Source organism: Thalassophryne amazonica, chromosome 6 (assembly GCF_902500255.1).
Source record: "Thalassophryne amazonica chromosome 6, fThaAma1.1, whole genome shotgun sequence".
NCBI lineage: Eukaryota > Metazoa > Chordata > Actinopteri > Batrachoidiformes > Batrachoididae > Thalassophryne > Thalassophryne amazonica.
In genome coordinates, this window is record NC_047108.1 from 32,967,540 (window position 1) to 32,987,941 (window position 20,402).

Sequence of the window (20,402 nt, forward strand, 5' to 3'; positions counted from 1 at the left end):
TTTGTCTGTCACCTGGGTGCTTGGTGGTGGGTGTGTCCCTTCTGTTTTTCCACACCCTGCTCCGACCTTTCCCGCACCTGTTCTTAATCACCGGCTCATTAATCACTGTATTTAAGTCTTTCTTTCTCCTATTCTATCTATCCTATCTTCTATTCTATTTTGCTAGATTGTTGTGCCTTGTGCCTTCGCTTCTAGTCTCTTTTTTCTGTTTTGAGTGCCTTACCGTGTTTTTTAAATCTCTTGCCTGTTTTTTTGGTTTTTGCTTTTCGTGTGATGCTTTGGTTACTGTTGCTGCTCTCTGTCTGCCTTTTGTGTGTACCGAACCACGCACGTCTTTCAATAAAGAACTTTGAACGTTGACCATCTGAGTGTGAGTCCTGCATTTGTGTCCAACACAACTTTGTCTCCGGTCCTGATAGAACAATTTGGCCAGAAATGGACGCAGCGGACTCATCCGTTCTGTTTGGCAGTGCACATTAAGAGGACACACTGACCACGCTATGTTCGGATTTCAGTGAACTAGCCAAATGACTACGTCATAGATTTCTACATATTGGTGGCCAATATGTAGAGTGGAACTCAGTGGCCCTAAATTATGTTTTTTTTCCAAGGACTTGCGGATAACATCAAGGACCAGCTTATTGCTGTCAATATCCCTGAAGACCTAGATGCCCTGATAGCACTTGTGATAAAGGTGGACCACCAGATGTCAGACCGACCACGGAGGGAGACCCTTCCTTTTGTCCACCGGAGGACCGGTTCCAACTGCCTTCTTCCTTAAGCAGCCCGCACCAGCCTCAGCCCCTCCTGGGAAAACTCAGAAGACCTGATGCAGCTGGGATACAAGCACCTCTCTACTGAAGAACACTGTCAGGATGAAGGTCGCTGTTTCTACTGTGGACATTTAGGTCACATGACCTCGGCTTGTCAATTCAGGGGAGCCCCCACTCGGACTGTATTAGCAGTACGGGTGAGTCAAAATTCTATTTTTTCTGATTCCGCAAATAACGTGATAAAAGCTAAGCTAACCGTGGATCACTTGTCTGTGTCAGTACCAGTGTTTGTTGAGTCAGGTTTAGACACTAACCTCTTACATTCCTCTCTTGTCAGGATGCTTCATCTTAAATTATACCACCTCTCATGCCCTTAAAGCAGTAGATGGCAGCCTTCTGGGCCATATAACTCAGAGGACCCAATCTGTTCAGTTAATGGTACCTGATAATCATTCCGAAACAATCAGCTTCCATGTATTCGATCAGATGACTCACCCGGCCATATTGGGGCACCCCTGGCTCAGAAAACGCAGTCCTAATTTTGATTGGACAGCAGGTCAGATAATCTCAATGGGACCAAATTGTGCAAACAGCTGTCATCCTAAACATTAGTTCCCATCAGCCACTCCAAATCCTGACCTCACTGGTGTTCCTGCGTGCTACCATGACCTTGCTGAGGTTTTTAATAAGGAAAGGGCTAAGGCCCTCCTTTCACACCGCAGTTATAATTGTGCAATTGATTTGATCCCAGGAACAAGTCCTCCTAGAGACAAGCTTTATTCATTATCAGCCCCTGAATGTCAGACAATGAACGAGTACATACAAGAATCTGTCCACGGGACTCATACATCCGTCCACTTCCCCGGCTGGTGCCGGATTCATCTTTGTAGAAACGAAACATAGAAAGATACAACTCTGTGCCCTTGTATTGATTATTGGGATCTTAATGATATCACAGTCAAGAACCAGTATCCTCTTCCTCTGATTACTTCTGTGTTCGAACTATTAGATGGAGCGCGGATTTCCACTAAACTGGATTTGCAGAACACCTATCATCTGGTGAGGATCCTAGAAGGGGATGAGTGGAAGATGGCGTTCAACATGTCTTCGGTACACTAAGAATATTTAGTAATGCCTTTTGGTTTTACTAAAGCTCCCACTGTTTTTCAGAACTTGGTGAATGGTGTTTTGCGAGATTACCTTAATAAGTTTGTCTTTGGTTATCTTTATATCTTGATTTTCTCCCCCAATGAGGAGACTCATTCTCAACACATCCAGACTGTACTGTCTAGGTTACTGCAAAACCAGCTGTATGTCAAGGCGGAGAAATGTGAGTTTCATAAGCCCTCTGTTTCCTTCCTGGGGTTTGTGTTGGCTGAGGGGGTGATCAAAATGGATCCCAGTAAGGTTGCGGCCGTGGCTGATTGGGCAGTGCCACGTACCCGCAAGGAGCTTCAAAGGTTTCTGGACTTTGCAAACTTTTATAGAAAATTCATACGATATTTCAGTATGGTGGCATCACCTCTGCACAAGCTTACCTCTTCTCATAAGCATTTTGTCTGGGCCCCAGAGTGTAATAAAGCCTTTAAGATCCATAAGCATCGCTTTTCTGCTGCCCCATGCTACTCCTCCCTGACCCCACCTGTCAGTTTGCGGTCACGGTGAACGTGTCCAACACTGGCATTGGGGCAGTTTTGTCCCAAAGTATCCCCTCTGATGGCAAGCTGCACCCGTGTGCCTTTCTATCCTCCAAATTAACATCTGTGGAGTATAATTATGACATCGGTGACCGCGCACTGCTGGCTGTCAAAGTGGCCTTGGAGGAGTGGTACCATTGGCTAGAGGGGGCACAAAGGCCTTTACTGGTGTTAACTGACCATAAAAACATTGAATATCTCTGTTCTGCAAAGAGGCTTAATGCCAGACAGGCTAGATGGGCGATCTTCTTCAGTCATTTTAACATTACATTATCTTACCATCGGGAATCCAATGATGGCAAGCCCAATGCCCAGACAACAATATCTGAGAACCCTCGGCCATCCTGCCTACGTTGTTTTGTGCCCGCTGTTACTTGGGATATCAAAACTAAAGTTAAAGCATCCTCTGAGGGGCTTGCCATACCCCTGGAGTGTCCTGCGGGGAAACATCTGGTCCCTGACCCTTTAAGAGGGGAGGTCATCACCTGGGCACATGATACTCAGTTCTCCTGTCACCCTGGGATTAAAAAACAGCCTTTGTAGTCCCACAGCAGTTTTGGTGGCCACAAATGCATAGTACTGAGTATGTAAATGCATGTTTGGTTTGTGCGGCTCACAAATCCTCCACTCAAAAGCCCCAGGGGAAACTTTCAAGACATCCTTGGTCCCACTTAGCAGTGGATTTTGTAACCGGCCTTCTTGCATCTAAAAGAAACACTGTGGTTTTATCTGTGGTTGACAAATTTTCTAAAATGGTTCATTATATCCCTCTTCCTAAACTCCCCTCTGTCAAGGAAATTGCTAAGGCCTTGCTGGCTAATGTTTTCAAATTGTATGGATTTCCTCAGGATATCATTTTTGATCGGGGACCACAATTTGTTTCCAGCTTCTGGAAGGAATTCTGCAGCTTGCTAAGGGTGTCTGCCTGTCTTACTTCTGGTTACCACCGCAATCCAATGGACAAGCTGAATGACTGAATCAGGAAATGGGAAAGGGACTTCACATCCTGGCATCGCAACACTTGACCACATGGGCCTCCCAGTTAACTTGGATAGAGTTTGCACACAACAGTCTACCGTCTGCATCTACTGGTTACTCACCCTTTCACATAGTATATAGTTTACAACCCACTCTGTTTACTTTCCCAGACTCTCCAGTACCATCTGCCCTGGCTTTAATCCAGAGATGGAGGAGAAGCTGGGAGTGGGCCCATCAAGCTGTTGTCCACTCTTCCACTTCCTACAAGGCAGCCACTGACTGCAAGAGATCATCCGCATCTGTCTATGCCCCTGGACAATTGGTTTGGCTGTCTACATGGCATCTGCCCCTTCAGGGGTTCTATAAAAAGCTCGCTCCCAGGTTTGTGGGTCCCTTCCCTATTTCTAAGGTACTTAATCCTGTCACCGTCCACCTTAAATGTCCAAGAGTGATGCGGGTGCACCCATCCTTTCATATTAGTCAGGTCAAGCCAGTACAGTCCAGCCCACTTTGGCCTCCTGCTAGGCCCTGCATTCTGCCCGGTTTGTCAATGGTGGTCCGGCCATTCTCTGTCCAGTGGCTTCTGGCTTATCGATGACGGGGTCGGGGCGTTCAGTACTTGGTGGATTGGGGGGGTTACGGAATTGAGGAATGTTCCTGGATTTCATCCCATTTTTTTCTGGACCCTGCCCCTATCCGGGACTTTCACTGAGTGCACGCTGCTGCTCCTGGGTCGTTGGGTGTCAGCCGTTGTGTGTGTGTTTGTGTATGTGTGTGTGTGGGGGGGATGTTAGGATGGGTATATCTGTTGTCTTGATTTGTATTATTGTTATTATTGTTGTTTTTGCATTATGTCTTTTCTGTGATTTTTTTTCTGCTTGGGGTTTTTGTGGCTGCATTCTTTTGTCTGTCACCCAGGTGCTTGGTGGGTGTGTCCCTTCTGTTTTTCCATGCCCTGCTCTGACCTTCTTTCTGACACTTGTTCTTCATCACCAGGTCATTACTCATTGTATTTAAGTCTCTCTTTCTTCCTTCTGTTTCGCAGATTGTTGTGCCTTGTTCCTTTGCTTCCAGCCTGTCCTCTGAGCTTTTTTGTCTTGACTGCCTTACTGTGTTTCTTTTAAATCACCTGCCTATTTTTTGGTCTCTGCTTTTCGGTAAATGCTTTGGTTACTGTTGCTGCTCTCTGACTACCTTTTTGTGCACAGAACCAAGAACGTCTCTTCAGTAAAGATCTTTGAACGCTGACCATCTGAGTGTGAGTCCTGCATTTGTGTCCAACATGAGTGTGTCTCCGGCCCTGTTACTGTGTTCTGTATAGCAACCACTCAGGCAGACAACTTAGCAATCTCCACATCATGAAAGTAAACATTCATCTGCCACAGCCAGGTGAAGCAGGGGTGCCCTTGACTTTCTCCAGCCACTGTGCTCCTCAATACAGAAGTAACCCATGTGTGGCTTCATGCACGTCAAAAATGTTGTAACTGACCTTCCCTCACAATACAAGTGGTTCGCCTCATCTGAATCTCCTGCAGTAAGTATTCCTTTGACACAAAGTCATTCTAGTTATACCCAAGAATCCCCAAAGAGATCAAGTACCAAGGATATCCAGTCATCACCAGCGTCCACATTTTACAACATATAATAATAATACAAGCACAAAGAGCCTCATTTATAAATGTTCCGCATGCACAAAATGGGATCTAAACGATGGACACAGCAATTTTAATGCTTATCTTTTGATTTATAAAAACAAACTAGACCGCAAAATGTTTTGCAGAGGGTTAAAATATGAGTGGTAACGTAACATATAAAATTATTCTTTGTGTGGGTGAATATTTCATCATGCATTTAATAACACACATCACATTAACATTGTCAGATGTCACAGTGAGCCACAATTATTCCAAAGTGACTGTTCAATTATTAAATTCAGTGGCAAGTAAAAGTATGTGAAACCTTGAGCTATTAGACATCTGAATGTTGGAATGACATAAAAAAATAGAAAAAAAAAAAGAGAAAAAGATTCAGGCTTCTGTTTCTAATGTTTCTAAAATGATGACTTTTAAACTGACAGTGAAAACTAGTTCCTACAAACCTGGAACCAGATCCTGATGACACGACACCATGGAACTGCTCTGGGGCCTGGATAGCAACCACTCAGCACATCAACCTTTCCAAGTCATTGAATATCGCTTGGATTCATTTCATCAATCATTAAGAAATACTGACTGAATGGTACGGTACTGTTCAGTTCTCAAAAACTGACTGACTTTATAAGAAGGAAAGTGAGGAAACTCACCAAGACACCCAGACAACCCTGAAGAAGTTATAGGCTTCTGTGGCTGAAAGTGTGCATGATAAATTTTTTTTTTTTTTGCTTTTGTATCACCAGTTATACAGCTTCATGATGAAGTGCTATAAAGGAGGATTTTCTTAAAAAGACTTGAAAGTTCAGCTTCATTTTGTGAGAAGGCACATAGGAGATGTAGCTTTGATTTTCTATGTTTCCTTCTCTGCTCCGTCCAGCTTGGACTGCAGCAGAGCTCCTCAATATTTCAGTTTTAATTTGAACTTTAGCAACATGATGATTTGAATTATTATTTAATGACCCGTGTCATTAAATAATAAGGAGAGTATGTTTGTCATTGTTTGTCTGTCAGGTTGTTAGTTTGTTTCTCAGCAGGATATTACATAAGGACTAGACCAGGTTTTAATCAAATTTTTTGATGATGTCAGCAAGGTGGAGGTGGTTCGATTTTAGTGTTGGGCCAGATCAACGGCGGATGCTATTAATGTTTGCTCTTTGAGCTTTGATCTTTAATCCTCCCTTTGATCTTTAATCATGGATCATGATTTATGATCAAACTGCAGATCCTACCTTTGATAGGGATTAAAGTCTGGATAAAAAAAAGCAGTGATCGGGATCAAAGACGAGATGAGGATAAAGGATCAGGATTAAGTTGGTTTGGGGCTAAATTTACATTAAAGAAGATTGTGGAACCTTGTCCTCATACAAAATCTGTCAAGTGCTCTTCAATTTATAATAATGCAACTAATAATACAACTAATATTCATAACAGTAATAATAATAATAATCATAAAGATTGTTATTATTATTATTATTTTTTCTTATATTCATGGCATGTCAAGAATTAATAGTAATGAAAATGAAAACCTGAAGGGTCAGTTACTGGTTACTGAGATCCATGTTGGAGTGTGGGTGCTGCATGCTTATTTGCTGAAAACAGTCACCCCAGTGATGAAACCTAATAATACTTATGATTCAAACACAGCAGTGAAAGGACACTAGCCCAATGTTTTATCCTCAAGAATTTGGCCACTGGTCAAATCTTAATGATGACGCCTGCAGTGGAGAAACAGATTATGTGATCATGAGGTCTCATGCACCAGTGAGTGTGAGCTCAACGACCACCTACCTGCTGACATTTGACCTCAGACACATCATCATATTGGAAAACGGATTATGTGTGATATCAGCTCCAGCCAAACATGTGCAGGTTAGGCTGATGTAGTGACATCATTCCAAATATCAGTGTGTGTGTGTGTGTGTGTTTGTGTTCTCTGTCTCTGTGTGTGTTCACAGTCACTGGGCAACCATCTAGTCATTCCTCATGCAGGCGTCGTGCTAATCATACTCAGTGTGTGAAGTCACAGAGCTGGCAGGCGGTCCAGCATTCCCCACTTTGTGTGTCTGTGCTTTGCTGTTCCTCTAGCTCAGGGGTGGACAACTTGTTCCAGAAAGGGCCAAGAGGGTGCAGGTTTTCATTGCAGCCACTGACTCCACCAGGTGATTTCACTGATTAATATCACTTTGAGCAGATGGAATCAGTTAATCAGTGAAATCACCTGGTGGAGTCAGTGGCTGCAATGAAAACCTGCACCCTCTTGGCCCTTTCTGGAACAAGTTGTCCACCCCTGCTCTAGCTGATCCCACCCTCATGGTCCTCTGCTGCACCTAAGCAGCTTCACAGACATGGTCATGATATACTAATGTTCAGATGCCACAAAGTTGCATTAAGTTGACATGTTCACACAACTCCCCCACACAGACACTGAACCATACACTCTACTGAAAAATGTTTGTGGGAAGATTTATAAGAGAACGTGTTGTCTGAAGCCTGCTGCCATGTTCTTGCATTTCTGGGCTTCAGAAATATTTCCAACCCAGCTGTTGGTGTTTTTGACACACACCACACACACACACACACACACACCACACACACACACACGCACGCACACACACACACACACACACACACACACACACACACACACACTGCACCCCAACTGCGAGATTACAGTTTTTTTCATTTGTGTCAGAGTGAACAGTTTTGTCTTCCCATGAAAGGAGCTGCAGCCATGTGTCAGTGTGGAATCCCCTCACTTCCTGTTCTTTCATTCATTCATAGCATTCATTCACAGCTGTACATCTCCTTTTCTCCACAACTTTTTCTAGGGTATCTGTTCTCCAAAACTGTATTGATGTCATAAAACATTGGATGGCTGCTAATTATTTGTCACTTAATACAGCAAAAACTGAAGTCCTTGTTTGTGCCCCTGAGGAGTTTGTTCCCTCAGTGATTAAAACGTCTATCCTCGTTTGTTCACTCAGAAATTTGGGTGTTACATTTGACCAGACTCTCAAATTTGACCCACACATTACCAGTCTTGTGCAATATTGCTTTTTTCATTTACAGAACATTGCCCGCCTTAGAAACATTGTGTCTCAAGCTGAGCTGGAACAGATCATTTCATGCCTTTATTTCTTCACGTCTTGATTACTGTAATTCACTGTTCGCTAGCCTCAGTAAGTCTTTGCTGGACCGCCTACAAATGGTCCAGAATACAGCTGCAAGGCTCCTTACAAGGTCTTCTAAGTGGTCTCACGTAACACCCGTTCTGTCCTCTTGTGCATTGGCTCCCAATTCAGTTCAGACTGCAATTTAAAATACTGGTGATGACTTTTAGAGCTTGCACGGTCAAATGCTGTTGTGTGGAACGGCCGAAGAGGAGGTACTGCTGGCCAACACCAGAGGGCGCCCTGCCTGTTGTCGGGTTTCAGGCACCAGAGGGCGCAGTTGCCATCCAGGAGCCAGGACTGACAGCTGTCAGCAATCACCATCAACTGTACCATAAAAGCCTGGAGGAGACACCACATCTCTGCCAAGATATCAGCTTACCTCACGGGTAACCTCTCAGCTGTTTTTGTGCCGTTCGCACATTATTTACTACTGAGTTTGCAGTCGTAACCTTTGTATGCTCACAGCTTGGAGCTGGGTTTTGTGGAGGTTGGAGGGAGTTGGCGTTTCTTGTTCCTCACTTTCCTGAACCTTAAGTGTACTATTGGTACTGCACGTTCTCAGCGTTCCTGTTTCTGGGAGTGGTGGATTATTCCCTCAGGAAGGAATTGTGAGTTTTTGCTGACTGCTTACTGGGTGTCCACACACCCACCATTAACCTGTTTTTGTTCCTGCCAGCAGTACCGGATCTGACAGCTAGAAGCAGAGGCCACCTGGGGACTCTGGACTTGGCGGCTTCGGCATACTGCAGGTCTCCGTTGGCGGTGGAACCTTGTGGGCCCCGGCTCTTCTCTGGATAGGCGTCTCCTACCCTCGGGCCTGCCCAGACGTCACCTGTTGTATTTTGTGATTGACTGTCTAAAAGCAGTATTCGACCTGTTGTGCACATTTGCTGCAATAAATTGTATTTATTGGTTTATCTATTGACCGTTCATTTACGCCCCCTGTTGTGGGTCCGTGCATTACACTTTCCCCAACAAATGCCACTTTATGTCAGTGAACTCTTGCACCCGTATGTGACAAGCAGGTCTCTGAGGTCCTCGGACCAGAACCTGTTGGTTTGTACCAAGGTCAAGGCTGAAGGTTGACCTTGACCTGGTCTTCAAGGTTGACCTTGAAGACTTTATTGGCTATGAAGCAGGCCTATTACTCTGAATTGATAAACAAAACAAGCATAATTCAAGTTTTTGTTTAATACGGTGGCATTTCTTATTCATGGACAGCCACCTGTTGGTCGTTCTCCTTTTTCAGCACAGGACTTTCTGGACTATTTCGAAAAGAAAATAGAAGATATTAGGTTGAGCACATCTCAGCATACTTTGGTCCAGTCATTGTATCCAGCTACTGAACTGGGGACTACCACTGAGGTGCTACCTAGATTCACGGAATTGATAGTATCTCACTAGGTGTGCTGACGAAACTCGTGATGTCTACTAAAAGCACAACTTGTTTATTTGATCCTATACCAACAAAATTATTTAAGGATCTTTGGCCCATTCTTGGGCCGACTGTGCTGGAAATTGTTAATCTTTCTCTAAACTCTGGATCTGTTCCAAATTGTTTTAAATCTGCAGTGATTAAACCACTACTCAAGAAATCTAATCTTTATCCTGGTGTATTGAAAAATTATAGGCCAATATCAAATCTATCATTCTGCTCTAAAATTCTGGAAAAGGTGGTTTCACGGCAGCTTGTGGACTATCTACTGAGAATGACTTTTTTGAGCCACTTGCAGTCTGCTTTTAGAAAACATCACTCCACAGAAACAGCACTTATTAAAGTAGTAATGATCTTCTGCGAGCAATGGACTCGGATACTACTACAGTATTGGTGTTGCTGGATCTCAGTGCTGCGTTTGACACCGTTGATCATCAAATTCCACTTGATAGGCTAGAAAACTGTCTCGGGATTACTGGAACTGCTCTTGCGTGGTTGACGTCTTATCTGTCTGGTCATTCCCACTGTGTTTTGTGCAACGACACTACCTCTGATTTTAGGGGCATGAAGTTCGGGGTTCCGCAAGGATCCGTTCTGGGTCCCCTGCTTTTTTCCCTGTATATGGCACCCCTTGGGAACATTTTGCAGCATTTTGGGGTTGCTTTTCATTGCTATGCTGATGACACTCAGTTGTATATGCCGATAGCTGCTGGAAATCCTCTCCACATAAAATCTTTACAGGACTGTCTCGCAGCAGTGAGAAGTTGGATGTCTAACAACTTTCTACTTTTGAACTCTGATAAGATTGAAATGATGGTTCTTGGTCCAGCAAGACATCGGCATCAATTTGATCAGCTAGCACTTAGCCTAGGTTCATGTGTTATACATCATACTGACAACGTGAGGAACCTTGGGGTAATTTTTGATCCTACGTTGTCCTTTGACCTCCACATTAGGGACTTACAAGGACCTGCTTTCTTTCATCTAAGAAATATAGCAATGATTCGTCCCATCCTGTCTATGGCTAATGCTGAGACTCTGATTCATGCTTTTGTTTCTTCTAGATTGGACTATTGTAATGCTTTGTTTTCTGGTTTACCACAGTCCAGCATCAGGGGTCTTCAACTGGTTCAAAATGCTGCTGCCAGACTTCTGACATGAAGCAGAAGGTTTGACCATATTACGCCGGTTCTGGCATTCCTTCACTGGCTTCCGGTCTCTTTGAGATCGGATTTTAAAGTATTAATATTGGCCTATAAAATTGTTCACGGACTGGCACCCTCCTATCTGGCCGGCCTGGTTGAGTCCTATGTGCTGGCTAGGGCTCTGCGTTCACAGGGTGCAGGACTATTGTGGGTCCCGAGGGTGAAGAAAAAGTTAGCGGATTACAGAGCTTTTATCACAGCGCCCAGCTCTGTGGAATGATCTGCCTGCGCTGATAGGACAGTCGGACTCTGTGGAGACTTTAAAGCTAGGCTGAAGACACATTTGTTCTCCCTGTTTTATCATTAGTATTTTATATGATTGTGTGTCTTTTTTTATTTGTTTTATTTCTTTTATTTCTTTTACCTTTTTTGGTTAAATTTTTTTATTGTGTTTTAATCTTATTTCATTTATTCTGCTTTTAAATGTTTGTGAAGGGCCTCGAGGCGATACTCGTGATTTGGCGCTATATAAATTAATAAATTATTATAAATTATATAAGACCAAAGGAGACTATGCATTGGAGGTTGTGGCACCCAAACTGTGGAATGTACTGCCACTACACCTATGTTCCGTGGGACTCTGTTGGAACTTTTAAGGAGAAACTCAAGACCTATTGTACAGACTTGCTTTTAACTAGTTTTATGTGATTGCTGTTTTTGGTTTCTGTAGTTTATTTTCTGTGTTCTAAATTCTTGTACAGCAGTTTGTGATTTTATCTTGAAAGGCGCCATACAAATAAACTTTACTTACTTACACAGATTTATCTGTGAAATCATGTGTTGCGTTGTTCATGTTACGATTGCAATTCTTTAAAATGGCTCTTTAGTATGAAAGAAGGGAACTAAAACTAGCCCTCATACAGAAGGTGTGTGCATGGTGTGTCATGGAAACCATTGGGGTGCTGTACTTGCGGGGCACATGTCTGTACTCGCTGCCGGTGCCAGCGACTGCAGGCATGTGATCGCTGCATTCAGTTTCATTTAAGTGTGTCGTCTGCTGTTTCCTGGCCAGTGTTTAGCAACTTTATCTCTGTTTTCTTCTATTTTATCATGGATTTGGAATTTGTGGACAACCTAGTGCTTTCCAGCCTGTCACACAGATGGCATGTGTGCCGTATGTGTGTAGCAAGTTCGGTGGCATGTAAGAGAAGATCGTATGATGAGTGAAGTTCAGTGATAAGTGTTTTACACATGGCCAAAACACTTACCACACCCTGGCGAGTGCCAGCAGTTGTGTTGTGTGATGTGTTTTTGGTGAATAGTGCCATTTTAGACGATGAGTGCTACAAGTGCCTCTAAACACTACTTCCATGTGAGAGGCACTCAAGCCCAACTAGGGTGTTGTGCCTTTTATCAGTGCCCTAAAATTTCCCTGCTTACCTTAAATCCAATCCACTTCCCTTAGCTGAACATTAGCTGTAGCTCTGTGAGAGACGGGGGGGAACAGGTGAGCGAGCAGTACTGAAATAGCTGTGTGCATGGATACAAAATGCCACATATTTTGGCATCCACTCACAAAGAGGTGCTGCACCTGACGTGTTGTGGGTTTGTAAACTAGAGGTGGGCGATACCGGGAATTTTGGTATTGATCAATACTAAGTAAATACAGGCCCAGTATCGCTGATATTGATACTGATACTTTTTCATATTTAAGCTTCATAGATCCAAAGGATCCAAAAGACCTAGGATAGAATTTTGCCAAACATTGTACGTGACAACAAAATACTTTATCACAATCAACATTTTTGTTTAAAAAAATTTCACTCAACACAACTTAAAATCTCCTGAGGTAGAGGGCTGACAAGCCACAATACATGGGTGCGCTGCTCCGTGTTGTGTGACACAGCGCAGCGCTGCTTTTACAGAGAGTAGACTTTGATGAATCTGTGTGCGCAGCAGTCAGTGCATTCAGGAGAGAAAAAAGCTTGAGTATCGATGTTTTTACACGAGGATTGTTCAATATCAATACCAGCGTAGGTATCGATATTATCGATATTAGGATCGATCCGCCCACCTCTATTGTAAACTTGCAGACTCTGGATGCTGGTGGCCTTTAGAACCCACTCAATGTCAAGACTGTCTGGTTTGGAAAGACACAATGTGATGGATCCTTCAGAAAACACGCAAACACACTCTGCTCTGCTCTGTGTGTGCGTATGAAGAACCGTCACAGGAACATCAGGTGTGTATGAGTGGGGAAAGAAAGAACGATGAGCTGTTCTTTTGATCACCTCTCACAATGAATCAGAACAATAAGATCCAGTTCCCATCCCTAGTGAGGGCTCTCTCTCAAAGACGTGTATTGTTCCGTAGTAAGACCCTTCAGCTGCTCTGCTGTTTTCACTCAAGGCAAACAGATCCAAGGTGGTTCTTCATGTTGATTTGGCACAGGTTTTTTTGTTTTTTTTTCTTTTTTTTTTACACCGGATGCCCTTCCTGACATAACTCCATATTACACAGAGAATGGGCAGCGGTGGGTTTGAACCAGGAGCCTTCCGCGCTGGAAACAAGCATGTTTACCCGCTTGGCCACCACCGCTGCAAAGATGTTTTTCAATACTGAGAATGAATTTCCATGCACACCAGTGGAGGCATCAAGTATTAGTCCAATTATCTGTACAACAGACTGTACAATGATCAATGCTAGTACTGTAGTAACCATAGCAATCAGGACAATAATCATGTCACTACCTGCTGTATTTATTAGTGCAATAATTTAACTTATAGTGCACTCAAGTCACTTTACATATATTACACTACATATTACATATATATATTACTTATATTTGACCTGCCCATATTGTAAATATCAGAGTAACTTGTCGTACATTTCACGCTGAAGTCATTTTACCTGATCACTCTCACACCCGACGGTGTATATCATCCCGGCAGTGCAGCATTGAACTGAACAATGGTAGCCTCAGCTTTACCCGGCCCTCAGTGCTTTTTCTTTTTTTTTTTTTTTTTGGAGAGATGCTTGTTGTTTTGTTGCATGCCCTTCTATTCCTACTGTTCTATGCTGCGATGTGACACTGAAATTTCCCCATTGAGGGATGAATAAAGGCTTTTCTTATCTTATCATAGCAGTCACTTGGCAGAGCGCACAGTGATTTGTGAGTTTTTTGAGTTTTTGTGATGTGCTTGTCTCTTTTGCCTTATGACTTTATAATAATGACACATAATGATGTTTGCAAACATGTACAGGGGGACTTGACAGCGAAGATGATGATTTTCTGCAAATGCCGTAGACATGCACACATCTTTTGATAGCACATGCAGAACACAGATGGAAAATTATCATACAAGGTTTAATTAATTACTACCAATTATGTTTCCAGCTGGGGCTGGGGAAGAAGGTTTGGTGCTTGCGCAGATATGCATTCAAATTCCAGAAAAAAATGGGACAAATTACAATTACATTAACAGCATTCAGCTTGGGACTCCGACGAGGGCGGTCACATCTTCTCCTCTCTCCTCTATCTCTGGTCCAACCTTCAAAGTCCCTACTTCACCAGGCTGTGAATTCTTCAAACTATATTGGATTAACTATGGAATTGATCAGCTGGTCTCTGAACGTTATTGACACCATTTTTTTTTTACAAGAAGATCAGGGCCTGGGGACCCTGCGTGCCCGGATGGAACTTACCCTGTGGGCTATGTTCTTGACGCCTGGGAGACTTGGCGGGTCGCATGCTTTCCGCCTTTCTCTGTGGAGGACGTCGAGGATTTATTCATATTTGGATTCATAGTAGGAGGGCTGGTACTTATTGGCTTATGTGCTGCCCTGACGTACTGGAAGATTGGCAAGACGGCTGCCACCAAAACCACGACCCCTCGCTTGTCTGTCATGATTAAAGAATTGGGCAAGACAATGCATTCTCAGACTGCGGTAACCCTTGAACTCAGACGCAAATTGGACAACATCTCGGAGCAAATGCGTGCCTTGCAGGAGAAGATTTCAGAGGCCGGGGAATTTTTCATATTTGGGTTTTGGTTTGTTCATGTGAAGTTGGAAAAGTGTTTTTCACTGCTCAACCACAAACACGGCAGGCTTATCAGCCTGTCAAGGATAAAATGCCCATTGTTTATCCTCCAGAAGAACTATGGCCTTGGGAAGATTGGCTACCTCCCTATCTTTCTCACTCCAGTACACAAGGACAGACAGACTCACACATGGACAAAGACTGAAGCATGCCCCACTTTCCCTTCTACCTCACCTCCTGTCCCCCATCACACACCCCATCCCGGCCACCGCTCACACCACCCCTTTCCCCTCTGGGGGCTGCGCGGTTTTAGCTGCAGCAACAAGTAATAATTGTGGATTAATTGCTGTTTGCCTGTGGTAATGTGAGTGTGGACGTAATCTCATTGTTGTTGCACTTGTAATGACAATGACAATAAATCTCATCCATCCATCCATCCATTAAAATTGGTCAAACATGAATAGATTAACTTTTCCCATCATTCTTTTTTCAAAACGAATGAATTATTATGTATATGCTGTTTATGGTATGATACAATTTCCAGATCTTTGACAGTGGTTTTGAACTTATTACACATTGTTACTCCTAGTATCAAGCAGTCCATACATTTGAAGCCTTCTAAAGGGGAAGGGTTGACCTAGTCCGAAGGTTTCAGTAGGCTGTGTGTGTATTTGCTCCAAATTAAGCCAAACATCGCAATTCACAGAGTTACCCGTGAAGGTTGGATAAGTGCCATGTGACTTCAATGCTAAAGTCTTACTTACAGAGTATTGTGTATGACACTTACATTGTACAATGCATCTTTTATAACCAGCAAAGTTACAAGTTGTTTTTTATTAAAGTAACATTCACTCTCACATCACAGATGAAAGAAATGTTGTTTTAATTGAAACGAAAAGCACATGTAAGTATACAGCTACCAGTGCAGCCTACTGAAACTTGGCATCAAATATATTCATTTATTGACCTGAACCTTCAGACTAGTGGGATGTTCCCCTTCTAAAGCCATGTATGAATAAAAATTTAGACGGGACATGATGACATTTTCATACTTTACACATTACACTAACCTTCAAAAACACTAATTTATTTAACTACGAATTTATCATTCAAATATGTTTTTTGTGGTTAAGTAATATATTTTAATTTTACAGAGTTAACCCCCTTCCCTCCAAAAAAATTGTAATCAATCCTACAAAGGTCCAGCAAATTCCTTGAAATTTGCTGGACCTTAAACTTCAGTCTCACCCTGCTCAGCGTGCTGCTCTTGTTGGAGCAACATCTCTGCTATTTTGGCATTGTGGGATAGTTCGCCGGACTACTTTTGCCTGACCCGGCGCTGAATTTGCCAACATGAGAAGGTGGTGCTGGATGAGTGTGAGTATTGACTTACAATTATTCAGGCGTTAAAAACACACGAGATACACAAGTTCTTGTGCCAAATATACTCCTTATGTTTTTGCTACCCATGAAAATGCACTGTCATTGCAAATACAACATTGTTTGGGAACTACTTTTTGCACAGGAATTCATTAACTGCGTCAGCCACAGGCGCGTACTAACACAGAATATACAAAAGCTGTATAGTAGTTCGGCCAAAACAAGAGTGTCCACTTTTATCTTGCAATTCGCCCTATTGACGTTTCAAATTCCACAAAACCTCAGAGAGGTCGCCGCGCTGCGAGATCTCATTAACATTGAGAACTGCATTGAGACGCTCTGATCACGCTGCACTTTAACCGCTGCACACAGACACACACCATTAACATCGCAACATAAAACAATTTTTATATTGTGCCTAAAACTCTCGTGAATATATTCTCTGGGTTTTTATACGTTGTTATGCGTTTGTTTTATGTAAACATGCGAGAATCACAGACTGTCTCTCCATTATTTCAATGGGAGCTGCTGTGAGCTCGCTCGCTTCCTGATCATGTTGTTCTGAGGGTTTAAAGTGACGTTTGCTCTTTTAATGTCTTGATTATTGTTCTTTACAACACTGTTTGTCCTCTTTGTTCGAGACTAATATATATGTCTGAAATTGGTTGTGTTTATTAAATTCCACACAGATTAAATGTAACCAGACACGGATTATAATTGTTTTAGCAAGTTTTCAGGGGTATCATGCCAGCAGTCTCTTATTAACGTGACGGAAAAGCATAAAAAATTATTTTTTGTAGTATAATATTCATTACAACTGTCATCGTGTTGATTCTCTATATGTTGTCTCTGGCACGCAAGGGATTATGGGATACGTCAATAGGGTGAATAAACTAAGCTAGTGGCACTCGTGAGGAGTAGGCTTCAGTCTGTACGATCACTCCCCAAGTTTCAATTATCTTGGTTGCGTTGCATAAAAGTCATGTCCTTTCCAAATTATGCTTCAAATGGCAGTTATACTAAAATACGAAAAGGAGCAAAATGGGGTGCAATGGAGCCTAATAATCACAAATGGGGGTAAAAAGTAACGAAATAGGGCAGATTGACCCAGACTGACTCCAAATATGATTCAATTAATTACTTTTATTTAATTATTTTTAAGCGAATGAGCGAAATGGGGACTGATAATATTGAAATGGGGGTTAAACGTAGCGAAATGGAGCAGACTGACTCCAAATATGATTCTTTATTAAGATTTTTTAGCTAAATGGGACGAAATGGGGACTGATGATAACGAAATGGGGGTAAAAAACGAAATAGAGCAGAGTGAGCTATTAATTGAAGTTTCATCTCTAAAACACCAGATGGCGCACCTGCCCTACTACATGTACTGAGCGCATCTCACATAAAATATTTTGTATTTTAGTATGGCCCTTCACATGGTATGATTTGTTGGTGAAATAGGCCTCCAGGCAAAATGTCTTTTCCTTGTTTGACCAAGACATGTTGGGGAAGACGATTAGAACAATTGTCTTCCCCAACAAGACAATTTTTTGTGTGTGTGTCTGTGTATTTTGTTTAAAATAGTTCCTGTTCTTTGGGTTTATTTATCATTCATCATCATTTATTCACACAAACCCACCACACACAGTCTTTTCACCTCTTTAAATCCAGTGCCGTCTGTTCCCTCTTTCAGCAGCCTGACTTGTTACTTTTGACAGACCGTCTTTATTTGGAAAACGGCACCAGCCGGAGCCCAGACTGCTTCCAAACAGAAACATCTGTCTGCTTCGCAGTCCGATCTGACACTCTAGTCTGCTGTTGCTGTTATTTATGATTTACAAACAGAACCAAAAAAAAAAAAAAATTACAGCCATTATGGCTTCTAACTTACTGGAAAAGCCCAAAGCATCGCTGCCGGGTCTCATGAAGGTGCCAAAGTCCTCGGCGAACAGTCCCCGGCTCTTCTCCATGTGCGGGTTAGCAGAGGATGACGATGAAGTCTGGTGGAAACTACGCTCCGATCGGTAGGCTGAAGAGTTGGTCACACTCATGGATGGCTGAAAGTGCAGGGTGAGGTGGAGCAGGCGAGTAAGGGCAGAGAAGAGAGGGAGGAGGAGAATTTTGTGCTCTCACAGGCTCCCGTGGGCCTTAAATGCCAAGCAGCAGCTTTTCCTTCTTTCTTTGGTGGGAATACTTATCTTTGCTTTCCTGCAGTGACTCATCATTCACCTTTTATATGGTGTGGCCCCACTGAGGGTTTGGGAGGGGTGCACGTGCACACAGGCTGCACGCTGTATTGGGGAAACTATATTTGTTATGAAACGGAGAGAACCGCCTGCGGGGGGAAAGGTCAAGGGCATCGAAGGACCTGAGAGAGAGAGATAGAGGAAACAGTTGTCATTCCACATACATGCTTTCCTTGAAATACCCCCCCCCCCCCCCCCCCCCCCGGTGCTCTGTCTGCTTTGCCTTTCTACATGTTTGGTGCAACACTTTTATTCTGGATCTTAACATTCAGCACTTAAGCGACAGAACAGAGAACATTTCACATAAAATCACATCATGTGTTTTCTGGCTTATTGAATTTGATCTGAATAAAGTAAAACCACATCGTCCTTTGGAAAACGGTGCTCATGCAGATGAAGAAAGTGAAAAAGAAGCCCAGAGGCTTATCTCAGAGGGTAAGTTTTAAAGAGACCAACAGAGATGGAAAGAATGTGCTTGACAACAAAGCAGTGGGGGGCAGGGCCCACATTGTTTGGTGGCTATTAATATCTGCACACACACACACACGTCTGATTAGAAAACAGTCACCAGTAACCTGCAGTTAAACCGTCAAACACCATTTACGGAGTCTCCCAGCATCTGTTATGAAACCAGATGACACTCAGTGAGTGCATACCTCAGCCAAGGCCACATTTTTAAAACTTCTGCTGGGCCCAAAATATGTTCCAGATCAAATTCATAATAAAATCCTCAATTTTCCCCAAACATTATTCCTCTGCTCACATCATCCTCATACAACTTTTTAGTGTAAATGTTGCTATATGCCAAAAAATTCCTCTGGATCTCAATTCCAGAATATATTCTGGTTCACCTTCAAAACTGAACCACTTATTTCTTGGAACATTTCACTGAAATTTCACTGAAATCCATTCTTTATGTTTTGAGTTATCCTGTTAACAGACAAAAGAGCAAAGAAGGAAACAAATTCTGGTGAAAACACGACCTCTCTGGCAGAGGTAATCAGGCAAACAGCAAAATAAACTGCTCTTCATCTGTCAAACAGATGACAAACACAGTCCTGGTTAGAATTATGGCACACCTACATTTTAAATAGAAAATTCAAAATACATCCAGAAATAATTGCACCTTTGTCCACTGGGAGGCGCTTCAACTCCCCTGTGACCCTTAATTGGCACTTCAACCAGATTGACTGCAGAGGCAAGCTTAAGTTGATAATTTTAAAGGTAATTAAGTCTGCCCTCACCCAAACAGGCAGCAAGTAAATTCAAACTAACTCAGGTGTATATAGTCAAATTTCTGTGTCCCAGTCAGCAATCAGTCACATACATATCTACACATTCCACAGTAGAGGTAAGGCTGGGCAATATGACCTAAAATTCATATCACAGTGTAAATTGAATCCCTTCATGGTATATATCGAATATAAACTTAAGTGTAAAAATTATAATAGAAGTGTTTCTGTTGTGTGGGCCGCCCCGAAGAGGAGGTACTGCTGGCCTACCACCAGAGGGCGCCCTGCCTGCTGGCAGGTTGCAGGCACCAGAGGGCGCAGTGGAACTAAGGAATCCACCAGGTGCACTATGCAGCTGTCATCACCTGTCTCACATCTGCTCATCACATCATCCATAAAGCCTGGAAAGACACCATAACTCTGCCGAGTTATCTGCTTACCTTTCAGGTAAACTTCTCAGCCATTTTGTGCCGTACGCACATATTTTGCTTCTGAACTCTTTGCAGTCGTAACCTTCTGTATACTTGCAGCTTGGAGCTGGTTTTGTGGAAGTTTGGAGGAGCTGGTGTTTCCACTCCTCACTTTCCTAATCTCTAAGTATTACATTAGGCACTGCATGTACTCAGTTTTCCTGCTCTCTGGGAGT

The 20,402-nt window shown here is 42.9% G+C and overlaps 1 protein-coding gene across 1 annotated transcript in view; it reads right to left on the reverse strand.

Annotated features, from left to right (window-relative positions):
* hspb7 (heat shock protein family, member 7 (cardiovascular)) overlaps positions 1 to 18,484 on the reverse strand; it is a 65,135-nt gene extending 46,651 nt beyond the window's left edge. Inside the window, exon 1 of the mRNA XM_034171954.1 lies at positions 18,170 to 18,484. Coding sequence (XP_034027845.1) covers positions 18,170 to 18,329 — 160 coding nt within the window. The 5' untranslated portion in view covers positions 18,330 to 18,484. The remainder of the gene's footprint in view (positions 1 to 18,169) is intronic.
* Positions 18,485 to 20,402: the final 1,918 nt, after the last annotated feature.